The following is a 20352-nucleotide window of genomic DNA, read 5'->3' as shown; positions in this document are numbered from 1 at the left end:
CGCTAATTATAAAGCTTGTGCTTTCTGAGAACTTCATTACCCATGAACACTCTGTAAAGAAGCTTGCGTCAAGTCCGTCAGAGCGTTTAGGGATTGTAGTTCGTTTTAAGGTTCACGATCCTTAAATGTCTGTTATCGTCTTTCGCAGAGGACTACATTTCCCAAACTGTTGAGTACCGTTGTAAAATTCATCGTTTTTTTTCAACGCAGGAAAACACATTGGTGGATCTAGATGTTGTTTAATTCCGCGGTGTATACATACCGCTTGTAAATTAAAAACTTTGGTTTTTACTGTTTGGGATTTAATAGAATGGAAGTCATTGAGACAATGGTGATAACGAATCCTGAAGTGGAGGGAAAGGAAACGATCGTGTCTAGTATGGACAACGATAAAGCAAAATCTGGCAAGTATTCAGTTTTAAGTTCACGAGTTATATACAGTCATCGCATGAAGCGAGGAGACCCTGATGAGTGGTTCTATACAGTACTCTGATCCACGTTTAATAAATCATTAATATTCATCATGTGATGACTTTTGACTTCAGACATTTAGATAAATTGGCTGCGTTTAATAAAAAAAAAATGGTAAAAAAAAAATTGTGTGGAAAGCAGAGGTTAATTCAAGGTCATAACATTTATGCATCGCCTTTGTTTTTATCTCTAGAATTTATTTGGACCCTGCAAGCTACATGGCACCTAGTCAATACGCGACTGGAAATGGATCAGGCATTTGACCAGCCAGTTTGCAAGAAGAAGAAACTTTGGGAACTCGTAGCAGAGAAAGTAAATGCAAAACTGAAGGAATCTGAGGTCACTGATATCACTGTAAAGGCATATGAGTGTGACCTGAAGTGGAGAAATATGCTGGCCACATACAGAAAGAATGCAGAGAGAGCAAAGCGTCTGGGGGCAGCCAGCGTCCATTGGGAGTTCTTCAAAGCCATGCATGAGGTTTTAGGTAAAAGCAGGGAGGAGATTGAAGCTCAGCGCAGGGCCCAGCTCAGTGGGACAAGAGTTGGAAAGGCTATAGCCAGCAAGAGATTCACCCCTATCCTCCCTACACCCTCTGCAACAGCTACTCCCATCATTAGCAGGCCTCCGCAGGACATCCTGCAGCTATACATGGAGCTCCAGGAGAGGAAGATGAACATGTGGGCTCAACAGAAAGCGCTGGAGGAGAGGAAAATAGAGGCTATCAACAATTTGGCCCAGGCTATCTCCAACCTGGCTCAGAGGAACAGCACACAGACATCAAACGATGGACACTAGCCCAAAGGAGACGTGCTTGTTAACATACTTGAAAGCGTCAGCGATGCTGCACAAGGATAACAGTTTTTTCTGAAACATCCTTGTGGATTGCTACTATTTACTTTTACAGTTTATTTAATAATTCACACCCTGTTGTATCAACAAGCTTATCATAAGAGACTTAATTCATACCTCCAGTATCACCTGTGATATTCTCATCCCAAAGGACAGAGAAATGTGTTTTATAACCACATAAGGCATCCTACTATCACTCAATTAAAGCAGACAATCGTGATTTGTTTTATAGGAGACATAGAAATAACGGAAAATAAATTATAAAATATACAATTGTCAGATGCAAATGATATATTGATTATCATGAAGAAAATGTGTTAGAAATAGCATACATGCTATGTACATGTACATTGCAGTGCCTTTTTCAAATGTTCAAAGATATGTCAGACTTTATATTCATCACCTTCCAGCGGTCACAGGGCACCTATTTATTACCATTTTAAAAGTTATTATCATGTAATCTTCTTCCTTATATCTACTGGGGGTAGAAGTGATGTAAAATGTCATCTTAAGAGAGGTGTGTGTGTGTGTATATATATATATATATATATATATATATATATATCACATGAAAAACTAAAAATCATGACTGTGAAAATAAGAATTAAAGGACAGCAGACGAGCTCAGACAGTTGGGGATCTGTTGATATAAACTTTTATTGTTCACAAATGTGCCATCAGACAACATTGAACAGCAAATCTGCAATGGTGTCACGTCTGCGTACACCCTCCTCATCTTCCTGCCTCTCTCCTTCTTGAGATAAACCTTCTTCTTTCTCAATCTCTCCTTGAACTACTTGTCCCATGTTCAGAAACACATTATGCAACACACAAGCGGTCAGCACAACAGCTTTAGCTCGATCATAGTTTCCAATATCCAGATACTTGAGTCTTTGAAATCGGGCTTTCAGGTTCGCAACGGCCTGATCCAGGATCTGAAAATGCTGATCCAATGTTTTGTTAAAGAGTTCCTCTTTCGGTCCATAGCTTCCTGTGTATGGGGTCAAAATCTGTGCAGTTAGTGGGTAATTTCCTCTGGCTAAGAGGCAGGAGTTTGTGGGCATCAGTTCAGGCTGCCGTTGAAGTCTTTCCCTCAAAGCCTTGCCTCCTTCCAAATCTGATCCTTTACTGATTCTGCAGTGTAGGAACTGGCCGCTACGACTGCAAACCAGCTCAAGATTTAACCAAGAGTCAGGATTGTCCTCCCTCTTCATCCTTTTCACCTCAGGTTCTGCAGAGTCCATGTCAGTTTTCCCTACGGGCAGACGTATGGGGATTCGTGTGTGTCCCAGCACTCCCAGGACCTGAGGGACAACTTGCCCCCCTTTTCCAAGCAGACTGGAAAATGGAAAAAGTGTCTCTTCAGCCTCGTTACCTGCAGAATAAAAACATTGATAATGGCTATGTAATATGGCAAACTAATTTCCAACTAATCACAGCATGATAATTAACCCACCGACTGGCCATCTGATGTGCTTCTCCTCTAACATGTTGATGCTCTCACAGAAAGAGGAAAAGATCCTGTGGATGTTTCCTTTCTCCAGCTTAAAACGGCGGGACACTGAACGGTAGCTGACTCGTTCAGAGAGCAGGGTGAGAGACAGCAGCACGGTGTGGGACGCAGATAGCCGTGCCCGTCCGGCCATCCGAGTCCTGCATTTAGAGCTTTGCAGCAGGTTTGAGATGTACTGGGGAAAAAGTTAGGTCAAGAGTTTTGGTCATTCAGTGGATTAAAATTCACAGTGCCTAAGCCATAGTGGGAATTATGTCCCCTATGCTAATATAGGGGACATAAGTTAAAAAGTAATCCTGTATTAAACATTAATATCAACAATCCTCCTATAAACTGTGCAAGAGACCAAACTTCTGGGAGTGACAGATGATAACAAATTATCATGGAGAAAACACATAAATAATATGATTGCAAAGGTGGGTAGGGGTATCTCAATTATAAGAGGACAGGCAACTTTTATGATGCAAAATATCCTCAAAACTATAATTCAATCACTGATTTTATCTCAACTAAATTACTATCCAGTTGTCTGGTCAAATGCAACAAAAGATGTGTTAGACAGACTACAACATGCACAAATAGAGCTGCCCGAACGGTACTGAAGTGTGATTTCAGGACAATTATTATCACAATGCATAAGAAACTTAACTGGTTGTTGGTCAAAGACAGACCCTTATACTCATTGACCGTTGTAATTAGAAATATATCTGTATTAAAACTACCTGTTATTTTATTTATTAATCATACTTTTAGTGCTGGAACTCACAAATATACCATAAGACATGCAAAAGAAGGACGTTTTAGCTTGCCGAAAGCAAAATCAGATGCAATAAAAAGAACTGTTATGTATAGAGGCATGAAAACATGGAATTCACAACCAAAAAACATTAAATTAACCACTGATCTAAAAACAAAACTTTAAAATATTATTAAAAGACTATTTGTCCAAACTACAGGTATCTATATAAATCATAAGTGCTTAGTGAGAAAAGTATCATAAATACAAATGTGGGTGTAATGGAGTAAAATATATAATGTGGATACAGGTGTACTAGAAGATTTGTATTATAATCAAATATATCGGTTAATTTCAATTATAAGTAAGCATATTTTGAGCATGAAAAGGGTGTGTATTATAGTAAACTGTTTATATGATACGATGTATTATGGTAAAGTACTAGATATAACATAAATAGACATGACATGCATGTATTTAGGATGTAAAAATGGATGTAAAGAGATGGATTTCAGTATGTAAATCGCTTGTAATCTATGATTGAACAGAAGTGCTGATGTGCTGTGTAACTTTTACAAGTTTTTGATGTTACAATTGGAAGAATAGCTGTAGCTGTAAACTAAATTAATATAAAACTGTAGGATAAAATATTCTGTAAGAAAGTCGGATAGTGTAATGAATTACCTTGACTGCTGCATTTTCCAGATCAAACTGTGGTTCTTCGCACCTCGTCTCGTCCGGGGAGTTTATTTTTGTTGTGCTTTTTGGTAGGATTTGGGGTCCCGCATTAACTTGACTTTGCAATAACTGTACATAAAATGTAGGAGGGGGTTGCGTCTCGACTTTTGCAACAATTTCTGATTCTAGCATCTCCTCAACCACCTGGTCCAGCCGATGCTCCAGCTCACTCTCTGAAAGGGGTTGCCATTCCCGGTCCACCATGTCCAAAACGGCCTTTCCTGCCGATAAAACATGCTCACTGAAATCCATGAACACTAATGGCTAAACCAGATTAGTTTCTTCCATGTAACAGAGGTCGAAAATTCAACAAGTCGTTCGTAAACATCGCGAACTCAAGCATTAGCTAGCAACATCATGCTAACCTGGTGCTAACATGCTAGCGAGGTTGCTGCCTTCAAATGCTGTCGGAAAATTCCAAGACAATTTGAGGCAACATCGGCAAATACGATCTCTAAACGCTGCTTTTTTTTATTATCAATTTTTATTGTATATACTGAAATAATTGTCCACTTTCTTCCAGTATGGCGGTTTTTTTTTTGTTGTTTTTTTAAAAAAATCAAACATTTCTGTTGATCTGGAGGATTCTTCACACCCTCTCCACAACACAGTGAAGAAACAACAAAGTGTGTTCAGAGAGGCTTCTTCAGGTCTGATGTAAGACTGAAAGACACAAGATCATTCCTGCCAGCAGCCTCTGGAACAAGGCCTCCTCAAATGAATTATCTACTACAATATTGGATTTCCCTTTGGGGATTAATAAAGTATTTTTTTTCTTAATTTCCGTTTACACTGTCATATATGATGGAGTCAAATTGAGTAGAACTACAACTTCAATTTAATAAAACATTTAGAAGAAAAAAAAACTAGTCAAGAGCCACCATCTGTTTCATACAGATGGTACACCTCAGCAATGGTTTAAACCTAGGAAAACAACAGACATGCACTGGCCTGGTAAAAATAAAGTATCTCTATATTTATCAGATAAACTTCAGCGACTAAGTCATAAAAAAACATGACAGTAAACAAATATGAAAAAAACTGTTTTAATGTTAACTCAATTACAAGTGCAACTCTGTTTATGTCCCACTGTTTAACAGCCATACTTTGGAAACTTGTGTCTAATGCAACATTAAACAGTTTTATTCAACACCCCCAGCAAATATCATTGTCCTGTGTCAAGTACAGGATTTCTTTATTTTTTTTGTTTCTTAAAAAAATGTAATTTTCTAAATCATAAGATCCAGTGTTACACTTTTAAATTTGAATGTGCACAAGTGGTCGTCTCTTATGAATCTTCAAATGTGGGGAAGGAAAGGGTACCCATCATGTACACTACAAAAACAATGCCAGCATGAAATAATTTGGTAGTGATGAGAAGTAAAGAGTCACATGTGCATCCCACTGTAAGCAGCTTTAAGTCACATTTTATCATGACATACTGCCCCATTAAAATAGGTTCATGCTCATTTTTAGCAAATGAGGCCACTAATCAAAGTCACCATCTCTAAGATTTCAAGTGCTACAATCCCAACACTAAAACTCAATCAGTCCCCTTTTCTGCGTTCGTTTTTCGGTGTCTGCTTCTGGCAGCTATTTCATGAAAATATTTACTAATCTGCGAAAGTACTGACATTTTTCACCTCAACGCCAGCTCATCCACCAGCAAGTGAATCAATGTTTATTTTAGATTGTTTTTCAAAAGTTCATGAATACTCAAGGTAACTTAGACATCAACAAACTCCTGGTTGTTGTAGTAACACATTTCCAGGTCAAAGACCAAAAAAGGGAAAAAAAAAAAAAAAAGAAAAAGAAAAGAAAAACGTTAATCCTGGTTATAGTTTAATAACGAAAAACACACAAACATAAAAGTCTAAAAATGTCATACATTGTCAATTCTGACATTTAAGCCAGCAAAATAAGGACCACAAGTAAGGCAGCATCAACCCTACTCCAAACAAAGACTAAAATTTATTAAATAAGAGGTACAATTCTTATCTTCAGCCTCATACAATTCTTATCTTGTCTCATAGATGACCTTCAGTGTTGTGACAAGTCCATCAGGTCGATCTGAAGGGTCTTGTGTGAAATTATAAATTTAAAATTGTCTCATCAATTCCAATACAAATTACCCACTTTGAAATTTGCAAAGGGAATCTATGTTTGTAATTTTTAACGCCCAGGTGAAGATCTGCAGTTGACTTTCAAAAACATCAACTAGTGAGGCATCATTTCCCAAAATTCAACTCCTCCCTCACAAGTTGTGTGTGTCCTCCCTCCAATCCCATTGAGTACTTCTCATTTCCCAGTCCCTCCCCTCACTGAACAGTCTGCTCATTGGCTGTACTCCCTGAATCCTGAGGCTTCATGACGTCAGGAAGCTCTGGGGGAGTGGAGAAGGGCTCGATCCTCAGCTGCTCAAATGAATCATCTGGAATAACAGCAAATGAAAAGTAGACATAACACAGATGGAACAGTAAACAGCACAAGTCAGAAAAACCTAAGTCAAAGAGAAACTGATGGAAAGCCTTACCACTGAGACGAAAAGCTAATCCCACTGTGGCTGGGGCCTGAGGTCGGGCTGTTTGATTTGTGAAGCCGCAATTTCCAAGAGTTTGACTGTCATTAAGCAACACATCATCCTGGAAAAGAAAACACAAACAGAGCCAAGTTATGGTCTAATTTCTCCACTTTTTTTCAGTGCACATTATGAACCAACATAAGAGTTTATTTCAGCACATAAATAGCAGTGATGGTGCAATGTCTTTGAATTCACTGAATTTTTTGCAGAATTACCTGGAAGTCAATCAGTGAGAAGGTGAATATATTGGGGAGAGAATAATGACTAAAGCTGCCGTCTCACGCTTTTCTGCTACTCTGCATATCAATATCCACTTAGTTGTCAATAAATTAAATTAAATTGAATTAAATAAAAAAGACATGTGGTGTCAGCATCAAAAGAAAATGTCATCCTTAAAATTAATACTTAAACTCATGGCATGCTTCCTGGAAGTACTAACTTTTCTCCCCTGAGAGGTTCTTGTTAGAACAAACTGCAAAGGGGAACCTTCTTCTGTAACGTACATATATGTACAGCAACTTTGAAAAAAGTCATCTGTTCTGCAGATTGTAAAAAAAAATCAGCTGTTCATAATAGAGACCAACTTTGCTCAAATATGTGACTAAAATAGCAGTAAATCCCGCTTTGAAAAAGTGAAACATGGTACATTAATATTGACTTGATAATGCTTTATCACTTGTCTGTATAAAACACTTGATTTTTTTCTAATACTATTGATTAATCACTTTAATACAAATAGCACAACAGATACTTGGATGACAAGTTCAATTTGTCCAACATCAACAGGTGGACCTCAACAAATGTATGTCAACAAATGTGTCCAAAAAGATTTTGACCTAAAAGATTTTCTATTTAGTTTAGTTTACCTTATAAAGCCTTTGATCTTCAGGGGACCTCTTTAAAATACCTTCGACAATTCGCTTCAGTTCATAAACTGTGGTAGACTCTTTGGCATCTGTGAAGATGGTCGTCTTATGACGTCGGATCATTAAAAACACATCCTGAGCGAGATCAAGTAACAAAACAAACAAAATTATACTGACGACTTGCAAGTTTGATCATATCACTAAAATGAAGTTGCTTTCATAAACATCCTGCAGATAAATCACGACCATAAACACTAGGTAGCGTCAGATTGCTGGGCAACAAGATTCCACGCAATGTCAGTAAAATATTTCTGCTTATTCACTACAAAGAAGTTCCTACCTTAATACAAGAACAAGTAATGTACATAATAGTTCCATCTTATTTAATATATATATATATATATATATATATATATATATATATATATATACACACATACATACATACACATACATATACATACATACATATATATAAAACCGGGAAGGTATGAGCATAGTTGTTAATATGTGAATAAAGCTATAAACCTTGGCATATAATGGTTTAATATGGCATATGTTGACAGAAATTTTGAGGGTATCATGTTCTTTTGCACCAATCATTGCTAATATAAGTTGTTATTATAGCACTGGTTGCTATTTCCCTAAAATCTACAGTAATCTTCACACCTTACTGGACGTTTTAAGATCCCAGTACAGCTGCTGGTTTGTGTCACGACGAGATAACAGTAGTTGCATTGCTAGCCAAAGGTAAGGCTTCAACCAAATATTAATCTTAAAAACACTTTTACAAAACAAACATAAGATATTTGAACCCTATTGAACTCACAAATATCTGAGACACAATGTAGAGCCCATTTAATATTAAAAAATGACCCCTTAAAAACTTTAATCAGGTTGTTTCATATATAATTATGTTAGCCAAACTTAGCTCCCTCTCGGCTAACTAGCTATTCGGTTAAAGACTTAAGTTGGTTTAGATGTGATTTGTCTAAAATTAAGATAAACCCATTGTCATTTGGCTGAACTCCACTCTGCTGTCAACTAGAGTGACCTAAAACATAATGTTTGTTTATAGAGAGCTGGTCTGTTGACGTTAACATAGCGGAAGCTAACTCGTTAGCACACGGTCGCTGAACAAAGACATCAGCTTTTAGATGACGGATTAACTAAAAGTCTTGTTCGGCTGTTGACAGCTGACTTTTAACGCTTAAAAATGTGTTTGGTGACTAACTAACTTCAGCTTTGACTAAGTAAAAGGTGGTTAAGTGTGTGAACTGTGTCGGCTTTCCCCACTCACCATCTCTTGCGGTTGACTGCACAGCAACGCGTCAAACAGCCACACATGTAATTCCCAGGTCGACCAGATGAGGGCGCTGCAGTCACCTGTAATTCCCAAGTCGGCCAGGTGGTGGCGCTGCAGTCACCTCTGCAGCTTTCATAGCTTTTAAACAGTGAAGTTATGGGACGTTCACGGCGCCTTGTGTACATCAGAGAAAGTACAGCAAGACAAGGCTAAGCGGCAAAACACGCAATCGGTAGGGAATAGCACTAATAAAATAAATGTGTAATTACTGTTTTAAACTTTAATACTATATAGTTATAATTTACAATCGTTACGTAGTATTAAAAGTTTATATATTACTTTATGTTGGTACCTTCAAATTATAGATGAAACCTATGAGTATGGAAATAAAGACACCAGATATCCAGGTCTAAATAAGGACTTAGATTTAATTTCATTCTTGTAGTTCTTATCTTCTCACATTACTCCGCCAAATTTCCTTATTTATTTGCATGTTCTGTGTGCAGATTACATGTATGGCAGGGGGGGTCGGGGGGGGTCACAGAGAGTAAGACAACTCTAATGCATATCTATCCATGTGCCTCTGGAGGCCAGGGAATTGTTGCTTGTGTATTTTGTGCAGTTTTTTTTGTCTGATGCCCCTTAAGGCTAAGAGTATATTGCCACATGGGGTCAATTGTACACACCTGTGATAACTATAATTGCTCTGTTTGTTTGTTTCACTATACACACTGAGGAAGGCATTAGCCGATACGCGTTGGTGTATTTTTATGATTCTTGCCCATTTTTAATAAAGGCTTTTTATTCAATCCACTCTGGACCTGGATTTTCTCAATTATTTGGATTCAGTCCTTTCTCCATGCTTATAGATTAAACCTTATTTTGATCTGATTTAGAAACGAGCTACAATTTCATCAGAAAAATGCCACCATAAATTATTTTTAGTTGTTTCTGCTGATCACACAGTAATGCAAACCAATTAATAGAAATATTCAGAAAAACCATTAAATGTCACAGACACAAATTCTCATCCACTACAAGATGAAAGCAGTTATTTGTTATTTGAATTAAATCCATTTTTTTTTATAAAGTTTGGAACTTTTGTAAAACTCAAGAAATCCTTAACAAGGGACAATGAAAATGGAGACGGACAAAAAAAAAATGATTTAATGCAAGACAAAATACAAAAATCTTGCGTTATCAGTCTGACATAGGTCATTTTGATAGTCTAGAAGAACAATCCACACTGCAAACAATGTTAATGACACACTATCATAAAACAACAAAGGAAATAATATTCTACATCAAAATGTCTGCAGATTAAAAACTATCTTTCCTTTTAATGGACAAAAATGCAAAAAAAAAAATGCAGGAACACTGTTTCGAAAAGGCAAAAAATGTCTGAGTTTTACCGTTTTTGTTCACAAATTCTTCATCCTGTGCAAACTACCAGTACTCTTCACTGTACTTGTGATGATTAAGTACCACAGCAGAAAAATATTCTTCTTCCTTGATTTCCGAATGAAGTGAGTCCAGTGTGGCTGCTCATGCAAATGACCTGAACACAACAGAAAGTGAGGCAAGTGGTTCATTACTGGAACTACTTAAATTATTTCCCAGAAACTAAATAATATATTAGTATTAAATAATCAAATATAATTTGTGTGTGTATATATATATATATATATAAAGCATATTCATTTTCAACTTACCAGTTTATCTAACCACAAAAAGACTCTCCTGGATCCTAGAAAAAGTGTACTGTGGAATAGAGAATAAAAACAACATGTCTTTACATGTATAAAGTAAATGGCTGATTAACATCAAATCACCTAAACTTACATTCAGTTCTCTGGGGGATTGAGCAGGCTGTAAACCTTGACAGAAGAGTGATGAAAATGGCCTCTCCATGGTCTTTGAATGCTCTTTGAAACACAAACTGAAAACTTTGGCAGGCAGGTAAACGTCCCAGTCAGCTGCATGCTCTTCTGCAAGATCACTTACCATCCTGTTGGAAAGTCACAGTTAGAGAAGTTACATTGAGATGCCAGCATGATAACAGAGTAATAAAAAACTAAACTAAAAATCACCTGTTCATACTGAAAAGTTACACTGATGTAGCAAAAACAAAAGTCTAAAATCAGAAACACACCAAAACAAAGGTACAAATAACATATTTCTAGATAAATAAGACCACTGTGTAAAGAGACAAATCTGTCACACTATTTAAAACATCTTGGATACAAACCTGTCAATCAGCTGTGGTGTGATCACATCTGCTGTGCCTGTCTGCTGATGGTAAACCACAAGCGCAACGGTAATCTTAAGCAGATCTTTTAGCTCTCGGTTGATCTAGTATTGGAAAACATTCACAGAGTACATCCATGTGAGACATTTGCTCATTAGATAACAATCATTTATACATTTTTCTGAAATAAAACTTGTACTAGAACATTGGAAATAAGTCCTGACTTTTTAGCAGACAAATACTAGAAATTAACGCAGTTTTTTAATCATAGTGGAGCTGTGGCAGCGATAAGAAAGCTCACATTGGGAGGTCATCAATTATAAATCATTGTTTGACTGCAAGGTTGGTCTTATGAGCGTAAAAACTATTGGTGACACTCATGTACATCAGGGTTTAACTGTTGTATTACAAGATCGATCAGCTGATAGGATGTTGGAGTTTATTTGGTTCTAAGGAGAATCACTTCTAAAGAAAAACTGTGATTCCTATGTGGAGTTGAACCTTTGATGCTTTAAGTTCTGTGTAAACGGTGAACCAGAATTCAACTCACTCTATGGACTATGTCATAAGGAAGTCTGGAAAGGATTCTGAATGGGTATCCAAAGTGGGCGATGATGTCTGCGGTGCTTTTCGCCACATGTGAAGGGAGGCACATCTGCATAGGTACAGCCTCCACCCATTTAGAGTAAAAGTCTGTCACTGTCAAAATGTATTTAGATCCATTCAGAGTTTGGGGCAGAGGTCCTCTGACATCTAAAGCAAGCCACTGCCATGGCTCTTTCACCTGCAACAGGAAGATTACAACATGTATGGCTTATTTTAGGAGTAATTCTGTCCAAATTTCAGTTAAATCATTGGGCATACATACCTCTATCACATTTTTAGAGACATCGCAGTCGGCCTGCAAAATAATGCAGAAGAGCATGTGACTACAATACTTTAAATTACACACAATGTGTATCAGACAAAATATAAAATTTCAGTTTTGATAACTTACACTGAGCTCATTATCAGGGGCCCACTGAATACTCTGCTGATGCGTATGACGAAATTCACACAGACAATTCGTGCAAAAATAATAAGCAGAATTAGTCAAAGTTAGACCCGGACAACAGATTCATTTACCCACCGTCACACCTTTAAAATAAAATGAAGCTCAAAATGAACACTTACACCTGTGAGATCAAATCGATGAGTGCTTGCCACCTACCTGAGGCACACAGTAATCTCCATGAAAAAAATGTGGAAATGACTCAATCTTCATCAGCCCTTCATCCATTATGATCCTCCATTTCTCTGTCTTTTTTCTGTCTTTGTCTCTGATCATAAAAAGAGATAAGAAGACAGTGTTTTTAAGATCTTGTAAATGTTTTTTTTTCCAGCTTCCAATTGATACAATTTTATACACAAATTTATAAAATGAACAAACACTGAACTGTTTAACTATTTTTAGACTATATACACAGAACTGAATATCAAAGTTGAGACTGAGCTATTTTTAATGAACTACGAACCACTCTGTTTATTTGAACTAACACAACAAAAAAAGAAAAACGTGAATCTTATTCCTTCAATGATTATTTGATGTCTGTAGGCTTACCTGATTGTAATCAAAGCATTTGCACTTTATTTATCAAATACCTCAATTTACAAAGGAATGGCCATACAATCTATGGCTGACATATTGGAGCTGGTAGCAAATGTATTTGCCGATCACAGAGATCACCAACTGCAGACATCTTTGGCCTGTGTCTTTCAGGTTTTACAAGTTACCCTGTTGATTCTACAGAAATATTTTCTTAAGAGCTTGTCATCACGTTCCGCACAAGACTCTTAATGGCCCACTGATTTTAGTGAGGTGTGTTGCGACAAGGAAGCATCTAAACTTTGCATGTCACTGGCCTAACAAGTCCAGAGTTGATGATATCGGGTCTACAGGCCTTTTTTTTTTCTTTTTTCATTGGTTGTGAATGATTCATGTAAAAACTATGAATGTTCTTCGTCTGTTTCTTACCCTGGAGGCTCTTGCTCATTTTGGTTGGGTTCATTGTTCTGAACCCTGCTGTTTGTGGTGGAATTAGGGCTTGTTGAAGACTCATCTGGTTCTTTCTCTGATGCTTTAGGAGCCGGGGGCTAAACTCATAACATGGAAAAACAACACATCATCTTTAGATCTTGCTCAATTCAGATTTTAATTATTAAAGATGAGGAAACTTTCAACAAGAGGCAACAAACCAAAATCAAGAAACTTTATTTTCAGTACACTATGCCCTCACCTTTTGTCTCTTACGTCTTGTAGTGACAGAAACCTACATTAGAGAAACAAGAGGCATAATTCAGTAAAAAAAAACAAAAAAAACCAGACATTTTAAAGGGGCTCAAGTCAATCTAAAAGCTTCTATCTTTACTATCAAACCACATCAAACTGGGAATGTCTTCATCTAATAAAAAGGCAGATACAAACCTTTCTTTTCTGAGTATTGTCACTAGAAGGAAATATGGTAGGAAATGCATCTTCACGAAGCGTCACACATTTTCCTGTTCTGTTAAGGTATTGCTCTTCAAAATGATTGATGCACAGCACAGAGAAGCGAGTCGGAGTCCAGTCTTTCAACTTCATGTTCATGAGCCATTTCTTAAGTTTTCTGGGATTGTACAGAGGAAACCTGTAATAAGACAAAGTCTTGACCATCCAGTTCTGCAAGAACACCTGGGTGATACTGTTACATCCATAAATATTAAACATGCTTTATAAGGTTTACACTTTAAAGATAAATAAATAAATCATACCCTCATCAATAGATTACATTTTATTTTGCTGCAATAATCATACTTTTCCAACTTAGTCTGAACCCTGAAACATACTATTTAAATTAAGCCGTTTTCATTAAATGTCCTTGTAAAATTGTTGTAAAAATAAAGAGACTAAAATAGACTTTCTTGAGCAGGATAAAGGTGGAAAAGACGGATAACTAAACACGAACAACGAAATAATACGATGAATATAAATACTTAGTTTAACTTCACAAATATGCTAGCTAGCTGCTGATTGTTTCTAGGTAACAATTTACCGATTAAACTGAGTACTTACTTAAAAAACTTTATATCTGGATCACTGGAGTTGTCGCAATTGTAAGCGCAATTATATCTTCCCATTTATTACCAAATTGCGGTTTCTAATATGAAACAATTGTTGTTGCTATTGCTAATGTTGTTGTATACATCGGATCAAGCTAGCGTTAATACATCTACATCCGGTTTGGCTTTTCAAAATTAATTTACCTAAAACGCAAAATGATAAATATTAGTGCAGTAATTTGTTGCAATTCGGCAGCGTGTACAAATAATTGTTACTACTATTGTATTATGCACTTATCAATTGTGGTATCAGTTCTTACCACGTTTAATTAATGACCAAACGCATTGTATTCTCCAGAGTTAACAAACAGGATGTTTTAATTTGACAACCGCCTCCCCTTCTTCGTCGTTTCCACATTTTCACTACCAGCTTATTGCCCTCTGAAAATGACAGATTTGTGCATTGTTACTTATGACATGGTCTTTTCCTATTTTGTGAATAAATTATACAACTAATATCTGGACACTGATTGTTGAGTAATATTTTTTATTTCAAATTGTTTTCAATGATTCATAAAAAAGATCATAATAAAATTATAAAAGAATTACCAACATAACACAGACAAAATATAATTGTTTAATGAAGAGTAAATCATTATATAAACAACAAGCCGATGTAGCTTAGCTACTTTTTGCTTTCCATTCCACTCTCCACTCATCCCAGTCCAGCAAAGTTCGTTTTATGTCCCATCCTGCTGCTTCAACACCTGGAGATTATAAAACCATTATCATACCTCTGTTGGTAAAAATCGAGAAAATAGATGAGATAATGCTAAATTGTTAGTTAAAACTATAAGGTATGAATTCACCTTTAAGAAATGGGTCAAAATTTGCATCCATCAGCTTGTAACTCTCATGCACCATTTTCCAGAGACCTTTTGTTTAACAAAACAGAAACAAACAAAACAACAACAGTAAATGTGCCATGTGCATAACGTAACATGAAAAGGTATTTGATGCAAATGAAAGGAGTCTGAGGGCTTACTTTGCTGCTCTGATGCAGGACACACATGCTCTCTGGAAGTTGGATGACTCAACATGTCACTAAGCCACAAAGCCTGACACACTGCTCTGATTTCATCACACACTGATGCTTCTGGTCCTAAACAAACATACACGCAGCCTACAAGAAAAACAGATAGGTTTAAAATAAAAAATGGGTTTCAAAGAATGTCACATTGTTCTAAAATTACAGCTGATCTGCAGAAAAAGGTGAAATACCATTTCTGATTCCTAAGAGGAAAGGCATGTTGTTTTCCTTCAAAGCCAAACTCAGTTCTTCTGGGCTACAAAATAAGAAGAGTAACATAAAACATTCAAATTATAAAATGTAGATAAGCCAACATGATAAATGCAGTTACCTCTGTACAACATCTTGTAACCTCACTCCAAGTTTGATTGGAGTCATTTTCCCAAACTCTGAAAAATGGGAAATATTTACAAACTAAACATAATAAACAGACTGAACATATTTCTTTTTTATATTACAAGATTAGTTTCTTTGAAAAAAAGCAAAGTAAACCTTCATGTGTGACAACATACCCAAAAAAACTGGCTCTGTCTGGTTGGCCTGTGATGGACTAAAGATTTGTTTGTCCTTTAGGTACCGCAGCAAAACAATCGAAAGTCGGGCCTCATTGAAAGTTTCCATGACAACTGAACGCACAGCCTTGTAGTTGGCAAAAAGATGAAGGATGGTGAAGAGGAAGAAGAGGCTGACAGTCAATCTAAGGGTCAGAACAGAGGAAGAAAACGGAGATACATGAAATTTAAAAAAAAATCAGTGGTTGGAAAATATCCTTGCATGCAAGTATTTGCGTGTTGGTTTTAAAACTTACACTGGATTATCAGTGACGAGGGGAATCAATATCAAACTCACCAGCAGTCCAGCCAAGTTTACCAACGTCTCCTGAACAAACCAAACATGTCATTACTGAGTAGACTTGGAGACTCTGGCCTTAATGGGGTCAATTAGACATGTTAGGACTCAGAGGGGCTCATTTGTACAATTACAGCATGAAAAACAGCTAAACACATCAATATTAGCTATATACTTTGCATCTTTCATAATAACAATCAGAATTTGACCAGCCCTTTTTCTGACATAAACAGATGTGATGCAGACATTCGTAACTAATTATTAGGCAATGCATTTTTTTTCTTGCTCACACTGACTTTCTTCATAATGTTAAGTCTACAATGTAAAGTTACCTGACTGCCATCTTTAGCAGAGATGTCAGCCATGTTGTCCCTACGAGCCTGATGGACAGTGAGAGCAGCTCTTGTCGCCCCACCAGCCACTCCAACGATAGACTAGAGAACACAAGCACAAACACTGCTTTACAGTAATATTCAGCTGATATCTACTTTTTGCCCCGTAATGTTAAAGTGAGTTTCTTGTATTAATTTCATACCAGACGTTTCATGACTCAAAAGCAACTCTTTAAAACAAGGATTCAACACGTCCAGGTCCCGTATCTCCAAGCTTGCAAGGTAACCAATCATAGTACATGTACCTGCAGGTCTATAGGGCAGCAGCTCTGTGTGTGTGTTGTTGTAAGCTGTTCCACTATGGGTCAAGGGCCCTTGTAAGGCACAGTAGTCCCTTTTATGGGCAAAATACCACAGCTGATATAAGGACATTGCTTGTGATCTGTGAGTCATCCTTTCCCCGCTAGGTTCTACCTTATAGATAAGGTGAAGAGCTCAGATATCTAAAGCCGTTCTCATTAATTCGACTAGGGTACCTCCTGGAACATGTCGTTCCAGCTTCTCTTTGGCTTGAGGTGTCTATTTTATATCATTGAATAATGGAATACACTTATTTATACACATCAGAATACTCTAAATGTTCTTGACATAATTGAGCAATTCTAACATTAACTTTCACTTAGTTATCAATACATACTACGCTCCAGATATAGCTGATTCAGTTAACCTTAAAAGTATCACAGCAAGGTTGAGATTGAATTACATCTTTACCTTGAATATCCCTGCAGTGCACACAATTAAAGTGAAGCAAGTAGGAAAGTAAGGGGCCAGGATTTCCATGAACATGGCAATGTCATTAAGAACATCAGCAAAAAGTCTGGTGGGGAAATGAAAGAAAGGGGGATCATGATACAGAACTGTAATTACCGGATAAAGCAATACTTTCATCCTTTGCACATACCTCCATTTTTTGGCCTCAGAGTCCAACTTAGTTCTGGAAAGCAGACACAAAAACTCATCTTTAAAACAGAATATCCTTTACAGAAAGGAAAATGAACTTTCTAAAGCCTTTGTTGTGCTAACAAAGCAAAAATATGAGCCTACCCTTTCTGCCAAGCAAACAGGATTCTTCCCAGCATGCCAGTCCCATCTGCAGATGAAACATTTGTTTGTATGTAACTCAAATACCAATGTTGAAAATACAACCTATGAATGATTAATGTAACTTAAAAGTATTTATTCAGAAGGATCCACCTCTTAATAACCAGGTAACTGTGGCTGCAGCCACAGTTGCTTCTTGGTTTCCGACACCAACTCCTTTGAGAGAGGCTTGAGTGGCCAGAGTCCCTGAGAGAGAGCTGGAAAATGCCTGAGAGACAAAAGGAGCATGAATGGACTTTTCAAAATTATAGACGACAAGGATCTCTGTGGTTTGGGTGTTCCTTATAGTTTCTGCACCTGTAAAGTATCCCAAAACTGGTACTGCAGGTAGTCATCACTGACACTGTCTGGGTAGCCTTGTGGCAGAAAAACACTCTGAAAAACAGCCAATATGAAAAAGTCAGACTAGGAGTGCATGAGCTATCAGTGCATCTGCAAGAATCTTAAATAACCCCTTACTTTAAAAAATCCAACAACAGAATGGCTTCTTGTTTCACCTTCACGTCCATCCCTCCTTCTCTCTATCACTCCATCCTTTTCTAAATACTTCCAGGACTGTGCACTGCCATATCTCTCTGTAGCCAAAACGACACCTCCTTCCTTCCTCATTTCGGAATATATATATGCAAAGTCAGCTAAATGCTAACGCTGTTGTCTGACATCTGCTTTAGCATGTATGATTGAAGTTAATATGAGAGAAACATGGGCTGTTTACGGTCGACGTGTCGCTTTTCTGATGTTTTTGTGTGGCATTTCCGGGTTTCTTTCCGCCTTCACGCTCATTGGTGGAAGCCGAATTGAGGGCGGAGCTTCAACGAGCGTTCATTGAACCTCGCTGGTCAGCTGAAGGTGAAGTTCACTGGTCACAGCCATAGACTGGTCACAGCCCACTACACCTGAAAATACAGGAGATTACCGATATAAAAAATGTCTATTCGACCTGCAGTTCTAAATTTTGCGTTTGGCGGACTTAATTTTTGACAATAATTTTTCCACAAACAACTGCTGATAAATTAGATAAGTAATTAGCTGGAGAAATAAATAAAACTTTATTTTAAGAAATAAAATAGGGCCAATACATTTAATTGGTATTTTTGAAAGAAAATGTTGTTTTCTTTCGTTTGCATATGTGGCTCTTCAGCTGAAGACCCTATCCAGACACGTTTCTAAACATTTACAGCCTCCCTGGATCATGTCCAGCATTTTTTCGATGATTTAAGTCAACTGCTCAAATGCTTAAAATCACTTTAAATTGCCCTTTTGTTGGATTTTGATATTTAAACTTGTCTTGCCTGTCTTCCTCTCAGTGTTCAGGTCATTTGTGAATCATGCTTGTAAAGCACCAGAATATTGTTGTAAATCTTGTTAAGCAAAGTCATCGCTTTCCTTAATATGCTCTAAATTTCTGTGTAAGCATGTCCCAGAATCTAACAGAAAACAAAACTTTTTTGTTTTCATTCTTACTTTACTTTTTTTATTTAGCAGACCTAATGTCCAATTACATAATTGCACCAGAATGAAATCACAGCTAATTTGCATCTTATTGCCTAAACTTAAATCAAAACAAAATAAATAAAGCAAAAATCAAATAAGAAAAAGAAAAGGGAAAGAGTAAAAATAAATTAAACTGATTTAAAACAAGTGTGAGTGTAAATGCTTGTTTGTCTTTCTGTGTTGACCCTGCGGTGGACTCTCAACCTGTCAAGGGTGTACCCTGCCTCTTTCCTGATGATTGCTGGAATAGACTCCTGCATCCCTGCAACTCTTAACTGAACAAAGCAAGTGAGAAAATAAATGAATTACTGAATTACTGACTGACTCAATGAATGAACGAATGAATGAATGATAACAATAAATAGAAATAAATGATATGAAAATAAATATGCCTACATAAGTTATAGTAAATTAAATAAAGAACAAGATAAACTAAATATATTGAGTTAAATAAAATAAAAATAAAAAAAACTGGTTTGCAGCAACTTTCTGACACCAAGCATGAAGTAGTTACAGCTATTTATTCTTCAAGGTGAAAACTGGAACTGAAACTTAATTTTAGTTCCAAGATTTTGAAGAGATTAATTGTTATAGACTACAAAGCACAAAGCATTATTCATGAGCATTTACTGCAGACCAGTAAAACCTGATATCTGACGTAACTTTCATAACTGTACCTCGTGTCAAAATGTGCTTGTCTAGATTGAAGGACCACACCTGAGCAGACAAGTCCTCCACAAAAAGTATGAAGCTCCCCACTCATTTAAGAGTTTTTTTTACAAACAGGAAACCTTTTTCAAATAAAAATTTGTTTAATTTGAAAAAGAGATGGCTTGAGTTGCTAATTTTTTTATGGATCACTCTTAGACCATCCATGATTCATGTAGTACTTCTACTATCAGTCCGACAAAGATACACATCTGAGTCTATTTGTATTATCTACAAGTTTAGCTCTTCTTTGACCAGATGGAAGAGAGATGGGCTTCTTTAATCCTCAAGTTTGATCCAAACTCATTGTCTGCATCCCACTATCATCG

General features: G+C 36.8%; 4 protein-coding genes across 4 annotated transcripts; all 4 read right to left on the bottom strand.

Moving 5' to 3' along the window:
* Nucleotides 1-2000: 2000 nt before the first annotated feature.
* LOC306765638 (uncharacterized protein) lies at nt 2001-4645 on the bottom strand (the record flags this gene model as incomplete). The annotated part of the gene is made up of 3 exons (XM_079253121.1): nt 4257-4645; nt 2780-3011; nt 2001-2698 (listed from the first exon to the last, which is right to left on the bottom strand). The coding sequence occupies exons 1-3, from the start codon at nt 4560-4562 to the stop codon at nt 2001-2003; spliced, it is 1236 nt and encodes a 411-aa protein (XP_079109247.1). The 5' UTR covers nt 4563-4645.
* A 699-nt stretch (nt 4646-5344) lies between these two features.
* On the bottom strand, nt 5345-9098 carry elob (elongin B). Its single transcript, XM_079252514.1, has 4 exons — nt 9058-9098; nt 7758-7892; nt 6844-6952; nt 5345-6741 (listed from the first exon to the last, which is right to left on the bottom strand). Exons 1-4 carry the CDS (start codon nt 9058-9060, stop codon nt 6629-6631), a joined length of 360 nt encoding a protein of 119 aa, XP_079108640.1. The 5' UTR covers nt 9061-9098; the 3' UTR covers nt 5345-6628.
* A 1203-nt stretch (nt 9099-10301) lies between these two features.
* On the bottom strand, nt 10302-14529 carry LOC306765059 (uncharacterized protein). The gene is made up of 12 exons (XM_079252402.1): nt 14403-14529; nt 13776-13977; nt 13588-13620; nt 13326-13444; nt 12522-12630; nt 12309-12341; nt 12180-12212; nt 11862-12095; nt 11312-11415; nt 10906-11071; nt 10776-10824; nt 10302-10621 (listed from the first exon to the last, which is right to left on the bottom strand). Exons 1-11 carry the CDS (start codon nt 14465-14467, stop codon nt 10780-10782), a joined length of 1143 nt encoding a protein of 380 aa, XP_079108528.1. The 5' UTR covers nt 14468-14529; the 3' UTR covers nt 10302-10621; nt 10776-10779.
* Nucleotides 14530-15070: 541 nt separating this feature from the next.
* Nucleotides 15071-18430, bottom strand: rusf1 (RUS family member 1; the record flags this gene model as incomplete). The annotated part of the gene is made up of 14 exons (XM_079253120.1): nt 15071-15156; nt 15259-15324; nt 15435-15572; nt 15671-15735; nt 15811-15868; nt 15992-16176; nt 16288-16358; nt 16661-16762; nt 17432-17537; nt 17622-17654; nt 17765-17810; nt 17915-18029; nt 18119-18196; nt 18281-18430. 14 exons carry the CDS (start codon nt 18428-18430, stop codon nt 15071-15073), a joined length of 1299 nt encoding a protein of 432 aa, XP_079109246.1.
* Nucleotides 18431-20352: the final 1922 nt, after the last annotated feature.

This window comes from Telmatherina bonti, assembly GCF_933228915.1.
Source record: "Telmatherina bonti genome assembly, chromosome: 14".
NCBI classification, from domain to species: Eukaryota; Metazoa; Chordata; class Actinopteri; order Atheriniformes; family Telmatherinidae; genus Telmatherina; species Telmatherina bonti.
Note: the sequence above shows the minus strand (reverse complement) of the source record. Positions and strands in the feature narration are given on the sequence as shown.

Bases quoted from the DNA above. Each gene is read 5' to 3' on its own strand.
- elob (XM_079252514.1), bottom strand. The intron at 6,953-7,757 runs GTAAACTAAACT...TTTCTTTTCCAG, and splicing joins AAGATCAAAGGCTTTATAAG to GATGATGTGTTGCTTAATGA. The intron at 6,742-6,843 runs GTAAGGCTTTCC...CTGTTATTCCAG, and splicing joins ATTAGCTTTTCGTCTCAGTG to ATGATTCATTTGAGCAGCTG.
- LOC306765059 (XM_079252402.1), bottom strand. From the start codon at position 14,467: ATGGGAAGATATAATTGCGCTTACAATTGCGACAACTCCAGTGATCCA. The intron at 13,621-13,775 runs GTTTGTATCTGC...TCTCTAATGTAG, and splicing joins ACAATACTCAGAAAAGAAAG to GTTTCTGTCACTACAAGACG. The intron at 12,213-12,308 runs GTAAGTTATCAA...ATTATTTTGCAG, and splicing joins CCCCTGATAATGAGCTCAGT to GCCGACTGCGATGTCTCTAA.